The sequence below is a fragment of the Aplosporella prunicola genome (genome assembly GCF_010093885.1).
Source record: "Aplosporella prunicola CBS 121167 unplaced genomic scaffold K452scaffold_11, whole genome shotgun sequence".
NCBI classification, from domain to species: Eukaryota; Fungi; Ascomycota; class Dothideomycetes; order Botryosphaeriales; family Aplosporellaceae; genus Aplosporella; species Aplosporella prunicola.
The window spans coordinates 408,814-423,718 of record NW_022983539.1 but is presented as its reverse complement, the minus strand read 5'-3'; the positions used below and the strand labels follow the sequence as shown (position 1 = coordinate 423,718).

Below are 14,905 nucleotides of genomic sequence, written 5' to 3'. Positions count from 1 at the left end.
GCCGGCCCGGCCCCAACTGAGAGAAAAAAAATTTCTATAAGCCAAGATGCAACGACGTATGTTCACAGGGGGGAAGGCGCGCTCGCATCAGCAGCAGCAAGCAGCCAGCCTCTGCATGCGCATGCGTAAAACCAGATCGCAGGCGATGCCGGCATCGGCGGGAGACGGCCGCCGGCAGTAGTAACAAGCACGCCACCAGCCAACCAGCTCCCAAACCCGCAGCCTCCCGATTTAACATGCTCCCTCGCCCAAGCAGGCAGTCGCAGCAGCAGCACGTCCAACAGCAGCACAACAGCCACCCATACAGGCCGGCCACCAGCAGCGGCGCAGCAGCAGCAGCAGCAGCAGCAACATCGCAGCAGTACCTCTAGGAGCAGCAGCGACCATCCGTTTTTAGCGACCCTGCAGTAGCAGCAACCGGAGCGACGAGGAAGTGGGAGGAGGAGAAGGAGTAGGACGACGACGAGAGGCGCACATGCTCGCCCGCTCGCTCTATCGAATCGATCCATCCATCGATCCATCTCCCTCCAGACCCGCCCAGCCCAGTCCAGTCCAACCAAGAAGCGGACAATCAGCCCCCCGTCATCGCCCCAAAAACGAGCTGACTACGCGAATCGACCCCCGGCCACGCTCGCGAGATCGCTCTCTGGGGGGCGCAAGAAGCGGTGACGGGCAGCAGGCCCAACCAGCAATCAAGCAAGCAGCTCGCTGGCCCACAACCGACCGTCCGGCCGTCCTTTTTTTCTTTTCGCTTTCCTTCCTCGTTCCTCGTTCCTCGGCTCGCGGGCGCCAGTTGCCCGCTCCAGCGACGCGCAGCCGCAGCGGGAGCGCCCGCCCTGTTCGAGCCGTTTCGTTTGCTTGCTTGCGTGCGCGCGAGATGGCGCGCTGCCTGGCCCCATCGAGCGGCCGCCCGCCGCCGCCACCGCTACCCGCTGGCCATGAGCCGGGTATTGGCGTGGCGTGGCGTGGGCGTGGGCGCGAGCGTGGGCGTGGCGTGTGCAAGGCCGCAAGCAGCCGTCTGCTGGCTGCTATGCTATGCTATGCTACTGCTGGCTGGCTGGCTGCTGACTGCTTCTGCTGCTGGCTGCTGTTGCTTATGCTGCCAACCGGAGAGGGGAGCAGCTACCAACCTACCAACCTACCTACCTACCTAGGCGGGTGGGTGTGGAGGCGCTTTTCGGCTAGCTACTGGCAGCCAGAGGCACACTGGGCTGGGCTGGGCTGGCTGGCAGGCAGGCAGATGTCGCACGAGCGCGCGGCGGGGCACGCTGTTTTGAGCGCGCGCGCTTGCTTGCTTGTTGCTCTTGCGCGCTCTCTTTTCCTCCCCTCCCCTCCCCTCCCCGCTTCTCGGAGTAAGTAGGTAGGTTGCTTGGTTGGTAGCCAGGTAAGTACGTACGTCGCTCCAGTGCTCGCTCGCGTTGCGGGGCTGGCGTCATTGTCCCGTGATGCTGTAGGCATGTGGCTAGGTAGGGAGGTAGGTAGGGCACACACGTACGTACGTACATACATACACACATACATAGCTAGGTTCGTACGGAGGTACTGGAGGTAGGGGAGGCAGGGGAGGGCAGGGAAAAACCAGCCGTGCCCGTGTCGTGACTTGCCCTGCCCTGCCCTGCCTTGCCTTGCCTGCCTGGTAGTTACCCACCCACCTACCTACCTACCCTACGTCCCAAGCACCACTTCTGCTGTTTCTGCTGCTGTTGGCGGTGTAGCTTCCACACCCCCGCTGCCGCTGCAGCAGCAGCAGTAGCATTCGCGGCAGGGAGGCAGCCGCAGCAGCCCTGAATTCGATGGATTTTCAGTACTCCTACGGTTGCCGAACTATGGCTATGGCACAGTACGCACCCAGCAGCAGCAGCAGTAGCAGTGTGGTGCGGTAGATACACACACAGATGATTATGAGTTCTGAGTGCAACTACGCACATCCCTTACGCACACGCTCCCAACCCACTCAGGCACGTAGGTAGCAACAGTGTAGGTAGGTAGGTAGGTAGGTAGTAAACAACCATCCAGGCACAGCGCAGCAGCAGCAGCAAGCGCCAGCCTCCGGCAAGTCCAGGGCACACCAAGCTGCTCCACAGACAGGCCCACACGGGCACGCCTGGCTACACAGTACAATTGTACATAAGCACCCCAGTTTTTTCGTCGTTGCCGCCGGGACTAGGTGCTAGGTTTTAAGGATCCGCGGGCGCGTAAGTAGGCAGGCACGGCGTGCTGCGTGAGCGTCGCTGCTGCGTACGTACGTACGTATGTATGTACATAAGTACCTACCTAGCATGCCTGCCATGCCTGCCTTTGCGGCTGGCGGGCAGCATCGCAGCGTCGTAGTGGGCGCGTTGTCGCACTTGCTTTACTTGCTTGCTTGCGCCGCGCGCGCGCGCGCGCGCTGATCTCTTGGTTTTGGTTTTGCTCTTGCTTGCTTGCTCTCTCTCTCTGACTTTCTCTGTTTCTGTTGCTTGGTCTAGCACTGTCCTCGTCATCGCCTGTCTCGTCGCGTCTCATCTCATCTCATGTCATTTCATCATCATCTCAAATCTTCCCTCCGCTTTTCCGTCGCGTTGTGTTGTGTTGTGTTGTGCTGCTTCCAAGCGCGCATCATCGCATCATTTCATTTCCACAACCACACCAACACCCACACCCCCCGTCTCGACCCCATCATCAATCACCACAACAACCACGCTCCTCCTCCGCCCCACCCGTCCGTGTCCCTACCGCCGCGTCCAGCTCCTCACTCCTGAGTCCTGCCTGGCCCCAACACACGCTCAAGGTGCTCTACCCGAGACCGGAACCCCGCGGACCCCGCGGGCCGCGTCAGCTGCGGCGTCATGGTGTCTGGCGCTGGGGGCAGGTCGACGAGTCGGATGGGGGCCGTGACGACGATAAGGGCGATGGCAATGGCGGTGGGGTGCGTCTGTCTGGTTGATTGACGCACGGTGATGGTGGTGGTGGTGATGGTGGTGTTTGCGCGCTAGCCTTGGAGCGCGCTGATGTCGACGTCTTCGACGCGCCACATGTACCACATGAAGAGGCTTCTGTGTGAAGAATTGAGTCAGTCACGCAAGCATACAGGTAGGGAGGTGGGTAAGATGACGGATAGGCGAATAGAAGGATAAGGAATGCGGAGACAGCGGAACGCAGCGAGAGTGGTTGAGGAGAGCGTGTGAGGGAGTGTCAGAGCAAAGTGTAGTGTCTGTCGCACGCTCATCGAGGCAGCACCAGTCCGCCACGGCCGCGCGGCCCGCGTTGACTTGCCCTCTCCTCTTCTTCCTTCCTCTTCTCTGTCTTGTGTCGCTCACATCCGTCCGCGTGTGTGTGTCTAAAAGCACATGTACGTCCAAGGGAACGAAATAACACAACTAACCGGAACGGCGCATACGGCGCCGAGTGCTCGAGCATCTCGCGCTCGCTCAAGTACTTCCACTTGTTGGTGCCGCCCTTGGCTTTGAGCTTGCTGACGTCGCGTCCGAGCCAGGCGGCCATGCCGCGTCTGTGGGAGGGTTGTTAGTGTAGGTACTCCTTTGTTTGAGCGAGGAGGTGTAGGTAGGGATTGCTTTGCGTGAGTGTTGCTTGGTTGTCTGGCTGGTTGGTTTGCTGAGCATGCGGAGTAAGTGGCTATAGGCTTGTGAAGAGAAGAAACGTGGGTACAGCAACGGCCCTCTGCTTCCGCGCTGGTCGTGTGACTAGGTGGCTGCTGTGACAGTTCGTCCACAAGCCCACGGCTTACCTCTACAGCAGCAGCAGAGGCAGTAGCAGCAGCAGCCTCCACCACCTCTACAGACACCGCCGTACCCGCTCCAAGACCAGAGAGTGCCCAGTCGCAGAATCCCCAGCCAAGCAACACCGCAAGCAAAACTGAAGAGTGAGAAGAAGTTCACTCACTGCACGCCCAGGTCCCCCGTACTAAACACATCGCACCGCTTCAGCGCAAAGCACATGAACATCTCGACACTCCAGCGCCCCAACCCCCGCACCGCCGTCAGCATCGTCAACACTTCCTCGTCCGACGCGCGCGCCAGCGCCGCCGCGCTCAACTCGCCCCGAGCGAACTGCCCCGCCACGCCCTGCACATACTCGGCCTTGCGCTGCGAGAGGCCCGCGCTGCGTAGGCGGGGGATATCGGCGGCAGCGACGGCGGCCGGTGATGGGAAGGTGGGGGGAGGGGCGTCGGAAGGCGTGCTGCCGCTGCTGGTATCAGAGAAGAGGGCGATGAAGCGCGCTTGGATGGATTTGGCGGCCGCGCCCGAGACCTGTCATGCGATGGTTAGTCGTGGTGCTACGCGCTTGGGTGTAGATGTGGGGATGTCGGTGCGCGGGTGTGTGCGGCAGCTGCAATACGATGCGATGGATAAGGGTCCGTCGGGACGGTAGGTCTGGAAACACGAGAAGAGGTTCGGGGCCACCGACGGGGCGTGCGGGCCCGCTTGCTCGTGTTGCTATTTCCAGTTGCAGCCCTGGATATAGCAGACGAGCGATAAGCCCGGGCGTCCAGCGCCGTCTGGGCGGCTCGTATTATCTCGGGTTCATTTGTAAAGGGCTGGCAGATCGACAAGAGCTCGTGCTCGCGGCCACCATTAGGTTTTGACGCTACTGTCGTATACCACTGCCCACTTGGAACGAAACGAAGGCACACTCGCTGGCACTCACCTGCTGCGCAATGATGCCGCTAACCAGACTCTTGAACGGGTCCACTTCCTCCTGCAGCCCTTCCGGGCTGAATATCCGGCATGGATGCTTCTCAATCACGCCCTTAAACCGCGGGTCGACACTGATGAGATGCGCTTCTGCCCGCGCAAGAAGGTCTTCTGTTGTCGTTGTCGGAGGTGGCAGCAGCTCGTTGGGCGCCGAGGCGGCTTCCAGGCCTGGGTACGCCGTGACGCGCGATCCATCTTCTGTTTTGATAGGCGCGTTGGTAGCGTGCGGCTCCGCTGGGCGTGAGTGAGGCGGCGAGGCACCTGCCGTGGGGGATGACGAGGCCATAAGGCTGGCGGCGGCGGGAGTGGCTGCTGCTGGCTCTGCTGCTCCCGCGATGGCCTTGGCCTTTCGGTTCTTGCGCTCTGGTCCTTGTGGCAAATCGGAAGTAGACGTCCCATCTTTGGAGGCGGCTTTCATTGCGGACTTGGTCCTCTTTTTACTTGGTTTTGCAGTGGTGTTGTCCTTGATGTCTACATCTGAAGCTGCATCTGAAACTATTTCTTTCCTTGTCCGTTTCCCTTGCTTTTTCGGCGCATCTGCGCCATTTTGTATAACTTTAGTACTAGAGACATCCTTGAAATCAGGGACAGAAGTATCGTCTGGCTTGCTAGACTGGATGCGCGCTGATCGTCTCAAAGACATGGTGGCGAAAGGACGTTGTCGAAGGCCTAAAAGAGCTGCGCGCGGTAAAGAAACGAACTACGTTGTGTGAAAACAGAGAACCCTTTAGAAAGGAATTTGAGTTGTCATACGGCGCGTCGAATTTGGGGAAGCATCTGCATGAATTGGTTGAAGCGATGGACGTCACGGTGGACGTCGTCGCGGGAGCAGTCTGCTTATGACGTTGATGCGTCTGGCGTTTTCGCGAAGTCACGAGCACGCTGCTGCCTGCGCCAATCTGCCGATTGGTAAGCCATCGAATGTCTTGTATGGTATTGCACGTCTAGGCGTTGTAAAACGAGCTCGAATTATTTTCGAAGCTGTCATGGCTGTTCAGAGTCTAGCTTTGGAACACCCATATAAGCCAATTAGCACATATGCTTATTTATCGCTCAACGCACCCCAGGGCTTCCATACGTCGACATTGAATGTTATACTAATAACATGCATTGCTTTGGGCAGATTCTTTGATTTTTCGGAACTCTCCATTGCAAGTCTAGATGCCTAAATCGCGGGGATAAGGATCCCTGCACGAACCTCTCACTGTTTGGAATGGGGGCTTGCATTCTTCCCTCCGAGCTGAAGAACCCCCACATTCCAATGGCTTTGTTTCTGTACAGCTAGCCTGGACAGGAGAATACCCGTCTAGTCAAACAATGTATGACTGGACGATTTGGAGATAACGGTTGGAAATCAACCGTCGTAACGTTTGGAGCCAATTGTTTGCTCTAGAAAAGCAATTCATTCGACCGCTCTCCTGGCGATAGTATACAGTCTAAAGCACAAGACGACCGCTGCTGCATCCAATCCGATATGCATTGTGCCTGTACAACCACGTCGCACTCATCATCCCACCATTCGCGTCTGGTATTCTACGCCTTCTTCTTCTTGACGACCATGGACTCCAAGTCCTCACGCTCCTTGAGCTCGGCCTCGATCTCCTCAATGATCGGGGTAAGGTAGGGCGTGTCCTGCTATCAGTCAGCCTCCGCCCAAAACCGCCATAACAATTCATATCGTCGTACCTCCTCGGGCTTGGTGTGCTGCTCCTTGGGCAGAAGCTGGTGCGACAGCGAGCACTACATTTCCTATCAGCCATGTCCTCGGGATCCTCCTATCGGCATCGGCATCGAACCTGGAAAGCGCGGCGCATGCGGAAGACACGGTCGTAGGCCTCCTTGGGCGGGAGACGCTTGAGGGCGAGGAGGACGGTCTCGGACTCCTCGGGAATCAGGTCATCGGCCCTGCGGAGCAGTGCGGCGTTAGCAGGCGCGCTGAGAGGCGTCAAGGGCGGCGGAGCCCCCGGGGGAGCTGCAGGCCAGCCATTGGAGGTTTGTAGGATTGCCGTACCTCAGGCCAAGCTTACGGTAGCCGGAGAGCTGCAAGTCGAGATGGCGTTAGTGTCCGAAGCGGGCGGACGGGTGGGCGTGGCCGGGGGACGCACGTCGGTGTACCAGTTGGCAACGGGCTTCAGCCAGTTCTTGAGCCATGGGCGCTTGATGATGAATTTGGTGAGCGAAGGCTGGGCCATTGTTGCGACAGTCGGGGTGGAGTACGGGGTCGGTAGGGTGCGTCGTGCAAACCAGAGAATGTATGAGGTTTCGAGGCGGATGCGCGCATCACGTGCCCGGCTTCTCAGCCGCTCTGCACGCGCTGCGATTGGATGTGGGGCTGAGTCAGCGTGGCAGATTCCCCCCCACCGAAACCCCAATTGATGACCGAATCTCGGCTTCCTTGTCTTGTTTCCGCCTCCATCCCGCATACGCAATCCTCTCATCGCCCTCTCCGCTCCTCCCGCGCAGAGCCTGCTCGCCCGACAGTCGCGCCTGCCCTGCCCGCCCGTCCATGGATTTCAACGTGAACCGTTGACCTCAAAGTGCTGCGGGGCCGCACACTACAGAGGCATCCTTACAACTTTCCTGGAAGTGCGGCCTCCTCCTGCTGCAAGCAGCGCCCGCCCACCATGCTACCTACCGAACCCTAAGCTTACCATTCCTAGGCGCAATTCTCACAATGTCTACTCCTACCTCCGCGACGAACGCCGCCACTGCCGCCGATGCCTCCCCGGTCATCCACGCGCGCACCCCCTTCTCGGGCTTTATTTCGAAGCTCCCGCCTTCCTCGATCAATAGTTTTTGCGGTGCCATGGCAGGCGTGGCCTCTGGGATCGTTACCTGTCCGCTCGATGTCATCAAAACCAAATTGCAGGCGCAGGGGTCGTTCCGGCGCATCCAGCAGGGAATGCCGCCCTCCAAGGCATTGTATCAAGGCCTGTTTGGGACGGCGCGGGTAATATGGCGCGAAGATGGTGTGCGCGGAATGTATAGAGGGCTTGGGCCAATGCTGCTCGGATACCTGCCCACTTGGGCCGTTTACATGAGTGTCTACGAAGGCTCAAAGGAGTTTTACTACAACAAAATAGGTCAGTCAGGGGAACTAGCTTTGTTTTTACGACCCGCTGGAAAGTGGAGCACTGGCTGATAGGTTCAAAAGAGAACAAATGGCTCGCCCGCGTCTGTGCGTCAATAACCGCTGGCGCATGCTCGACGGTTTCGACGAACCCAATTTGGGTCATTAAGACTAGACTCATGTCACAAGTTAGCTCGCGAGCCTCTAAAGATGTTCGGACGCCGTGGCACTACAACTCCACGTTCGATGCAGCCCGCAAGATGTACCGCACCGAGGGCCTTGGCTCCTTTTACTCTGGTCTAGGCCCTGCACTTCTTGGCTTGACCCATGTGGCCATTCAATTCCCGCTCTATGAATATTTCAAAACAGTCTTTACGGGTCTGGAGATGGGAGAGAACTCCTCTGAGGACAATGACGTCCACTGGGTCGGTATCCTGGGCGCGACTTTCCTTAGCAAGATTTGCGCAACATCTGCAACGTACCCGCACGAGGTCCTGAGGACTCGGCTTCAGACCCAGCAACGCTCCCTGCCAGCAAACTCACCTGATCATATCTCGTTCCGTTCCGAGTCCCATGGGCACAAGCGTCATCCCCCCGGTGCAGCGTCCTCCGACGGTATGATCAATATGCCGCGCTATCGCGGCTTGGTCAGGACATGCCGAACCATATTGAAAGAAGAGGGCTGGAGAGCATTCTATAACGGCATGGGCACGAACATGGTCCGCGCAGTGCCAGCAGCAATGACCACGATGCTCACATTCGAAATGCTGAAGAAGGCCTGTTTCGAGTTAAGAGACGGCGAGGCAGCAGCACAGGGAGGCTAGAACCAAAGCTGGCGATACGCGAAACGGTTCATTCAGTCCAATTTTTCAACTTGGTCTATCATCCGTCAATCGACTTTCACCAGTTTTTTCGAGCGCTCGATATCCTGCACAGCCCGCATGATTTGTTTTATCAGATGTAGATACAGCGCCTTAACCAGCATTGCGGGCCGCATCGATCCAGCAGAAGGACCAAAGGCGTATAAGGAGTTTTGAAACACATTTAGCAATAAGGTTTCCATCATGAGAAAGAGCTTGTGAGGCGCTTAGCGGGAGTCTGTGATCAGTCAAGTTTGATTTCCTTGCTCGTACATTCCAGCCTCAGTGGGAGTGTTACCGAGAACGCATCGTCAACTCTGGTCTGTTGAGGCGTTTGAGTTGTTTTCCTCAGTCATGTTTTATGCTCTTTGCGCTTTCGGTTTCGCATACTCTGCATACTAACACACAAACGTCTGCTCTTGCGCTTTCGCTTGACGATTTTCCGGATACCAACGCCTTCCAGGTTCCAAGGATATATTAAAGTATCTGGTGTTTTGAACAGAATACCTGCTGACCGTCACGCAAAGGAGCACGCAAAGGTGCACGTGCCCAACTTCCTTTCACACTATCCAGGTTTTCTTACGATAGTCCACAAACCACGGTTTCATTCGGCCTAAAGCAATTGTCGACTTCCTTGAATAACCGTTACCGTCGGTCACCGATTTCGAGATCACGCGCATACGGCACAACATCATGGGTTTCCAAGTATCTGATTAACTCGAACAATAAAAAGATGGCCCCTTACGTTTCCATACTCTTACCTTTGCCCTTCCGGTGTCGGACATACCACGCAGACCTTGCCACTTTGTCCACCATGTCTTAGCTTTGATGGCTTTTCTCGAAATCAACCTCGAAATGTCACCAGGAATCGCGAAGCCCATTTTCAGGTCTTTATCACATAGATATTGGTTTGCCACTCGTTCCCCGATGTCAACAAGTCCGAGTCCATTGCCGTCAGCTCTCACAGTCGCGAGCAAGCTGCCACAGGTAGCTGCCCGCAGCGAGCAAATCTTAAAGGACCTCGTCAAGGAAATTCAGGATGTTCATGCCGACTTGCTGTCCGCCGTCCAGGAAATTGATCTCCCGCCATGGCTTTGGGCAAAACCAGGCGATAGCGGCGGACACCACACCAATGCTCCGCCAGACGTGAGGGAGATGGCCGTCGACAAGCATCTGGCGCAAACTGATGCACGAATTACAGTACCAGATTGGCTTGCTGATAACGGCGTATTATTGCAAGGGTTAGAGCTCACTGTGAGAAAAGATGTCAGCAGTAATGAAGCTGCTTGGAAGACTGCCGATGGCGAGATGTCGCTCCAACGTCGACATTCGCTACTCCACACGCTCTTGCCGTCACCGGTCAGTCCAAGGCGATTTCATGAATTACTGGCGAGAAAGGAACAGCGGCAAAAGCAAGATCCTCTCTGTGAGGTTATGCTTGAAAGTTCTTCTGCCGCACTGGATGGGAAGGACATTGATTTCCTGCGCTCACGCCGCGGACCTATCGACCTGACATGCATATCCTCGTCTTTACAAGAGGTCTCATCACCAACACGTGACAAGGAAGTTTTGAATCTACTGGCTTTTAACGAGAACTTACATGAATCGGAGCCCGTGTCGCCTGCCGGGGTCTGTTTAGCACCTAACAATACCATACACCGTTCGAAGATAGAGACAACAGAGCCATGTATCCGGCTACAGAAATCACAGACTCAATCGCCAACCCCACAGTTCCTCCCGCTCAGGATGCGCATCGTGTCACGTCATGAGAGCATGCAGAAAAGTCAAGTACCCGAAAGGAGACGCAGCATGCCGTCCCTGCGCCCAAACAAAGCAGAGCGCCAGCGCCGTCGAGAGCCCCCGCAACTCGACGAAGACGCCAAACCCACATCCACGCGCAAAGAGGAGCTACGCCAGCGTGTGCTAGTCTCGTTGAGCCAAGCACGGAACCAACACCGTAACCACCGACCACTTGAGCACCGCCCTTCGGAACCAATAACAACGGCCACGAGCATTGAACAAGCCGAACAAGTAGCTGTATACTCAACTCCAACCTACAACTACATTGGTGCAGCCACGTCCCCAGGTGCTGTCGCCGGGTTTGCAGTGCTGCAGCAACTAGGGTCTGCTGCCGACAGCAACGGTGATGCTCTGTGGCGCAAACTCAGGAAGTGGTATGCCATGCAGCCCACAGAAGACATGGTGGAGAGGCTCGCAAATGTGGCCGACAGTCTAGATGAAGAAGCGTCACTCTGGAGCGTGCCTAGCGGGGCACCGGCAAGCGAAGACCTGTATCTAGGGAAGTACGAGGGTGGTACAGCGGAGTTAGTGGGGGGCCAAGAGGACGAGAGCGAAGGCGCATTGAAGGCTATGTCACCAGCGCAAGCACTGCGTCATCTGAGCGTGGAGCGTGTGCGAGGGGTCCGGGGAGAGGCGCCGGAGGTTTTCATGGCGCCGCGCCCGCTACGCTTGGGGGAGAAGGTGAAAGCACAGGTTTCCATTAGACAAAGGGTCTCGAGGGGGGTAAGTCGTCTTTTCCTAGGCACATACGAGCTGCCGCGAGGTTGTTTGGAAATGCTAACGATGCGGCCGAGCAGCTTAGGAGCACGCAGAACTTGTTTGCGGGCGAGTATTGGCGCGCAACTAAGTTGAGAGAGACGAGCTAGGGTAGGTGTGGTGGCCTGGCTGGGCTGATAGATTGGTTTGGCCGGTGTTCTTTCTTCTTTAGGTGGAGTGGGTTGGGGTATGGGTTCGGAGTATTTGAGACTTGATTGATGCGATATGATGCGATACTTGCGTTGAGGGTTTGGCGGGGTACATGCAGCCTGGTACATACTATTCGATAGCACACGCGCTGGGTAGGGTGGTAGAAGCAATGGACTGGTTCCAGCTTTGTGTGTGCTTGTTGGCACAGGAGAACCGCGAAACGGAGACTTGTTCGTTCGGTGAGGGTGTTTGATCGTCTGCGTGCGTGCGTGCGTGCGGGTGGGAGAGCGGGTTTGGCTGGGTAATGTGTGTCATATCATGGCTATTTGTGGCCAGGGCTTGCTTGATGTGGAAGTTCCTTTTTTGCTGGAAGCTTGGATGGAGTTCGGAAAGTGTGAGATATTGATTGGTAGATTTGATGCCACATGCTATATATGCTATTGTACCCGTTGCTTGTCTGGCTGATGTTGAATCAGCTGGTGTTCCGTCTGTCAAAATCCTGTCGTCCGTTCTGCTTTGGAAGTGGCTGAAGATTCCCCTTTTTGATCGATAATAACTGTAGTGGTGGAGATTGAATGAGAGATCTGAACTGGTGTTTCCAAAGAAAGAGAGATAAAAGGTACGTTAGGAGATGTGCGGAACATATTGAGACCAAGTCGGTACGAGAAAGACAGAATCTGGAAGATGCCGGAATTGAAGAAAACATTCAACAACTAGGTAAATTCTTGAAAACACATAAATTAGAGGGAAAAAATATGCTAGGAAATGGAATGACAAGTTAGCTGAGGTATAAATTACATTGTGTGACTTGTCGAACAAGTTGTTGAACATATTCTTAGTGGGTACCCCCACCTTCATAGAAGCGTAAAGACGAACAAAGTGGAAAAGGCCCAAGAAAACCACTGCGGAAGCCACTGCTAGGCTACTGAAGCGCCAGAGGAATTTCTCCGCGAAAGTTAGGAATGGTGCATTCCATGCCAAAAGGTGAAGCCCTCCATAAATAATTCCAGAGAAAGCCAGACTATAACTCGACTCAATCGAATCAAGTGTTTCACTAATAGAATCTGGAACCCATTCCACTACTTTTTCGAACTGTTGGGACAATCTCCATGATGAGCGCAATGTAGGACGGGAAGGGTCTTGTGGATAATGGCGGCGAACCGCCTCCGCAGCCATCTTCCAACAAATCAAGTCCATAGTATCCAGGGTTATATAGGGCCTGTCAAGGAAGATGCGGTCCCGTGGAGATGATTTAGGCCACTCAGATGGACGATTAAAGCAAAATCCATATAAGCTAAAACCCATGTAAAGCTTGTATGTTTTGTGTTCGTTTGGCGCCTCAAAATCGAAATCGAAAGGAGGTGTTATGTATGAGTCGATATTGCCAGAAGCCTCGGTGAAGTAAACGACAGGAGATTTTGTCTCTACTCCGGTGTAGCTGTCCTTGTGCCCAATGTCCCAGCCCTTCTTGGATTTATTGCTTAAGCTAAATAGAGCGACAAGCTCTTTGACACCTTGTTCTTGAAGCAGAGTTGGTTCTCCGACGTCCAATGGCTTGTCCCACCATAACAGATACATAAGGAGTGCACATATGGCGTGTCCGAGAGTATTCAGTTCCAGGAGTGAGATTGATAAGCGTTGTCCCATCCTAGAGAAACACTGGATGCAGAACCAAAGGGCTTGTATGCATACCAGAGTTTTAGCCAATGTATTTGCTTTGCTCTTATCTTTGATATGTGATTCCGATAATTCCAGCATAGAGGAAGGGTATTTGTCGAGTACGGCTTTGAATGCGTCCACAGTGAGTACAATACGTCGAGTCTGAGCTGAACCGAGGTGAAATTCGACTGCGAGTCCGCCCATGGCCACGTAGTGACCGTGAACCATTGTCCAAGGGTGGCGTGCATTTATTATGCTTCTTATAGTAATCTGCCTTTAGTTAGTCAGGCAAAATGGTGAGAGCGTCCCAAGCAGAACACCGGCTTAGCCTTACTTCCGAATCTCGAGTAAATTCCGTGCTCTGAGTTAACTCCACTTCAACGTCATTTTGGGGAGGCGGAACAACTTTTCGAAAATACCGAAGGACCTTGAGTGGAAATGAGTCGTGAGGCTCCTGTCCGAAAGTCTTTATACCTATTTCGAGAGCTTTTTTCGCAGACTTGCGCTGATGGTATGCCGTCAATATCACCTTTGAATGATCAGTAGACTATTCAAGGTCATTCCAACAGCCACGACACAATAGTGCATTGACGGTCGTGAGAAAACAAAGAAAAGAAGAACTACCAATTCTGGCGCGAACAATGTGAAAGTCAACCAACGTAATTTACGCCATTTTTGTCGGTCTACTTGACCATATGCCGGGATGTTTAGGTGCACTGCAGTCCAGACACACAACGACAGTGTCACAAGGCATGTAGAAAGGATGCTAAATGTTCCGCGAGTTGTCGGCTCCGGTTGCCAGGAAGTGGTGCCGTTAGCTTGGCTACCAAATATGGTCTCTAAGACGTTAGAGACTTCCATCACGTGATGGTGTTTAGGAAAGGAGAATGGGGAAAGTGGGATTCTAAAAAGTACAGACAAGGCTGGGTTGGAATATATATGTGTTAGCACGACCCCGGTACCGGGTACGGTATTAATCGTTATCCGCAACTGCCAATGCTGAGTGGCTTGCAATGCAACGAATAAAACGACGTTCGCTACTCACTGTACGACCTTCCCGCGTCCTGTGGCAAACGCTACGTACCAACAAAGGTATAAGACCTATCGGAGAGCTTACTGACTGGTGAGCACTACGGAACATACCATATACCATCATCTGTCTAGTTTTGGCTGCATCAGAGTCTACGCGGTGCCGGAAGCGCTGCCATCGGACGCACCAAGGTGTATGCTAGGCTTAGTTTAGGCTTGTTGGAAGACTAGACATACCTGCTCTACACGCACTGAATTGCCCGTTCGCGCATTAAAGAAACTTTCACGAGTTCAGTTGTCTGTTGCTGTTGCTTGCGCGTGAGTTGAGTGGTGGTTTGGAGCTGGGTTTCTGGCGGCCGACAAGGGCTTTCCTACTTTGGGCACGCTAGTTGAAATAGGAAGGTCTCAACAACCTTCAACTTCGAACGTCGGAATAAATACTGAGCGATTTCGCATCGATTAAAGACTGATTCTGGAGGAATTCTTGATTAATTGCGGATTGGTTCTGACATGCATAGAAGACCTGTAAGAAGCATGACGACTAACCTCCCAATTCACGTATCATGGACACTTTTGATGTCGCACACATAGCATAGGGGCGTAGGACTGGGTTATAAAAACTCTGTCAGGCTGAAGCGGCGCAGCTCATGATGACCGTCCGTCATCTCAGCCTCTCGAACAGTTTGTTTGATGATTACCTATTATAGACGCTAACCCAGGTAGGAAAGCGTCGACAACAACTTCGAACATCTGAAAAGTAAGATTGGGTTTGGAATTGGTTTGGAACTGATTCGGAACTAATTTTGAACATGTTGCGCATGCTCTGCGAACAGACTGCAGATGGTGGTCTGAGGGGATTTTGATACTCGAATATCATCAGTTCCTCA

General features: G+C 54.5%; 6 protein-coding genes across 6 annotated transcripts; 3 read left to right on the top strand and 3 right to left on the bottom strand.

The window, feature by feature from the left end:
• The first annotated feature begins 356 nt into the window (after positions 1–356).
• On the top strand, positions 357–1,817 carry K452DRAFT_19019 (uncharacterized protein). The gene has a single exon (XM_033535855.1). It carries the CDS (start codon positions 476–478, stop codon positions 1,358–1,360), a length of 885 nt encoding a protein of 294 aa, XP_033398168.1. The 5' UTR covers positions 357–475; the 3' UTR covers positions 1,361–1,817.
• A 1,160-nt stretch (positions 1,818–2,977) lies between these two features.
• Positions 2,978–4,953, bottom strand: K452DRAFT_197772 (uncharacterized protein; the record flags this gene model as incomplete). The annotated part of the gene is made up of 4 exons (XM_033535979.1): positions 2,978–3,035; positions 3,365–3,490; positions 3,883–4,250; positions 4,648–4,953. Coding segments are annotated over 4 exons (858 nt in total), but the record flags the coding sequence as incomplete, so codon positions are not given.
• Positions 4,954–6,069: 1,116 nt separating this feature from the next.
• K452DRAFT_286867 (uncharacterized protein) lies at positions 6,070–6,931 on the bottom strand. The gene is made up of 5 exons (XM_033540375.1): positions 6,800–6,931; positions 6,706–6,734; positions 6,491–6,599; positions 6,381–6,434; positions 6,070–6,326 (listed from the first exon to the last, which is right to left on the bottom strand). Exons 1-5 carry the CDS (start codon positions 6,884–6,886, stop codon positions 6,228–6,230), a joined length of 378 nt encoding a protein of 125 aa, XP_033398166.1. The 5' UTR covers positions 6,887–6,931; the 3' UTR covers positions 6,070–6,227.
• A 437-nt stretch (positions 6,932–7,368) lies between these two features.
• Positions 7,369–8,588, top strand: K452DRAFT_297738 (uncharacterized protein; the record flags this gene model as incomplete). The annotated part of the gene is made up of 2 exons (XM_033542056.1): positions 7,369–7,777; positions 7,849–8,588. 2 exons carry the CDS (start codon positions 7,369–7,371, stop codon positions 8,586–8,588), a joined length of 1,149 nt encoding a protein of 382 aa, XP_033398165.1.
• A 553-nt stretch (positions 8,589–9,141) lies between these two features.
• K452DRAFT_18945 (uncharacterized protein) lies at positions 9,142–11,375 on the top strand. Its single transcript, XM_033535854.1, has 2 exons — positions 9,142–11,147; positions 11,222–11,375. The coding sequence occupies exons 1-2, from the start codon at positions 9,453–9,455 to the stop codon at positions 11,288–11,290; spliced, it is 1,764 nt and encodes a 587-aa protein (XP_033398164.1). The 5' UTR covers positions 9,142–9,452; the 3' UTR covers positions 11,291–11,375.
• A 375-nt stretch (positions 11,376–11,750) lies between these two features.
• Positions 11,751–13,928, bottom strand: K452DRAFT_270118 (uncharacterized protein). Its single transcript, XM_033538973.1, has 3 exons — positions 13,614–13,928; positions 13,324–13,518; positions 11,751–13,259 (listed from the first exon to the last, which is right to left on the bottom strand). Exons 1-3 carry the CDS (start codon positions 13,848–13,850, stop codon positions 11,955–11,957), a joined length of 1,737 nt encoding a protein of 578 aa, XP_033398163.1. The 5' UTR covers positions 13,851–13,928; the 3' UTR covers positions 11,751–11,954.
• Positions 13,929–14,905: the final 977 nt, after the last annotated feature.

What these genes read in the sequence shown, in the direction of transcription:
- K452DRAFT_19019 (XM_033535855.1), top strand. Translation starts at nt 476, where the DNA reads ATGCTCGCCCGCTCGCTCTATCGAATCGATCCATCCATCGATCCATCT.
- K452DRAFT_286867 (XM_033540375.1), bottom strand. Translation starts at nt 6,886, where the DNA reads ATGGCCCAGCCTTCGCTCACCAAATTCATCATCAAGCGCCCATGGCTC. An exon ending in TTGCCAACTGGTACACCGAC is followed by an intron (nt 6,735 to 6,799) that starts GTGCGTCCCCCG and finishes CTCGACTTGCAG; the next exon opens with CTCTCCGGCTACCGTAAGCT. An exon ending in AGCACACCAAGCCCGAGGAG is followed by an intron (nt 6,327 to 6,380) that starts GTACGACGATAT and finishes GACTGATAGCAG; the next exon opens with GACACGCCCTACCTTACCCC.
- K452DRAFT_18945 (XM_033535854.1), top strand. Translation starts at nt 9,453, where the DNA reads ATGGCTTTTCTCGAAATCAACCTCGAAATGTCACCAGGAATCGCGAAG. An exon ending in GACAAAGGGTCTCGAGGGGG is followed by an intron (nt 11,148 to 11,221) that starts GTAAGTCGTCTT and finishes GCGGCCGAGCAG; the next exon opens with CTTAGGAGCACGCAGAACTT.
- K452DRAFT_270118 (XM_033538973.1), bottom strand. Translation starts at nt 13,850, where the DNA reads ATGGAAGTCTCTAACGTCTTAGAGACCATATTTGGTAGCCAAGCTAAC. An exon ending in CATTGTTCGCGCCAGAATTG is followed by an intron (nt 13,519 to 13,613) that starts GTAGTTCTTCTT and finishes GATCATTCAAAG; the next exon opens with GTGATATTGACGGCATACCA. An exon ending in AATTTACTCGAGATTCGGAA is followed by an intron (nt 13,260 to 13,323) that starts GTAAGGCTAAGC and finishes AACTAAAGGCAG; the next exon opens with ATTACTATAAGAAGCATAAT.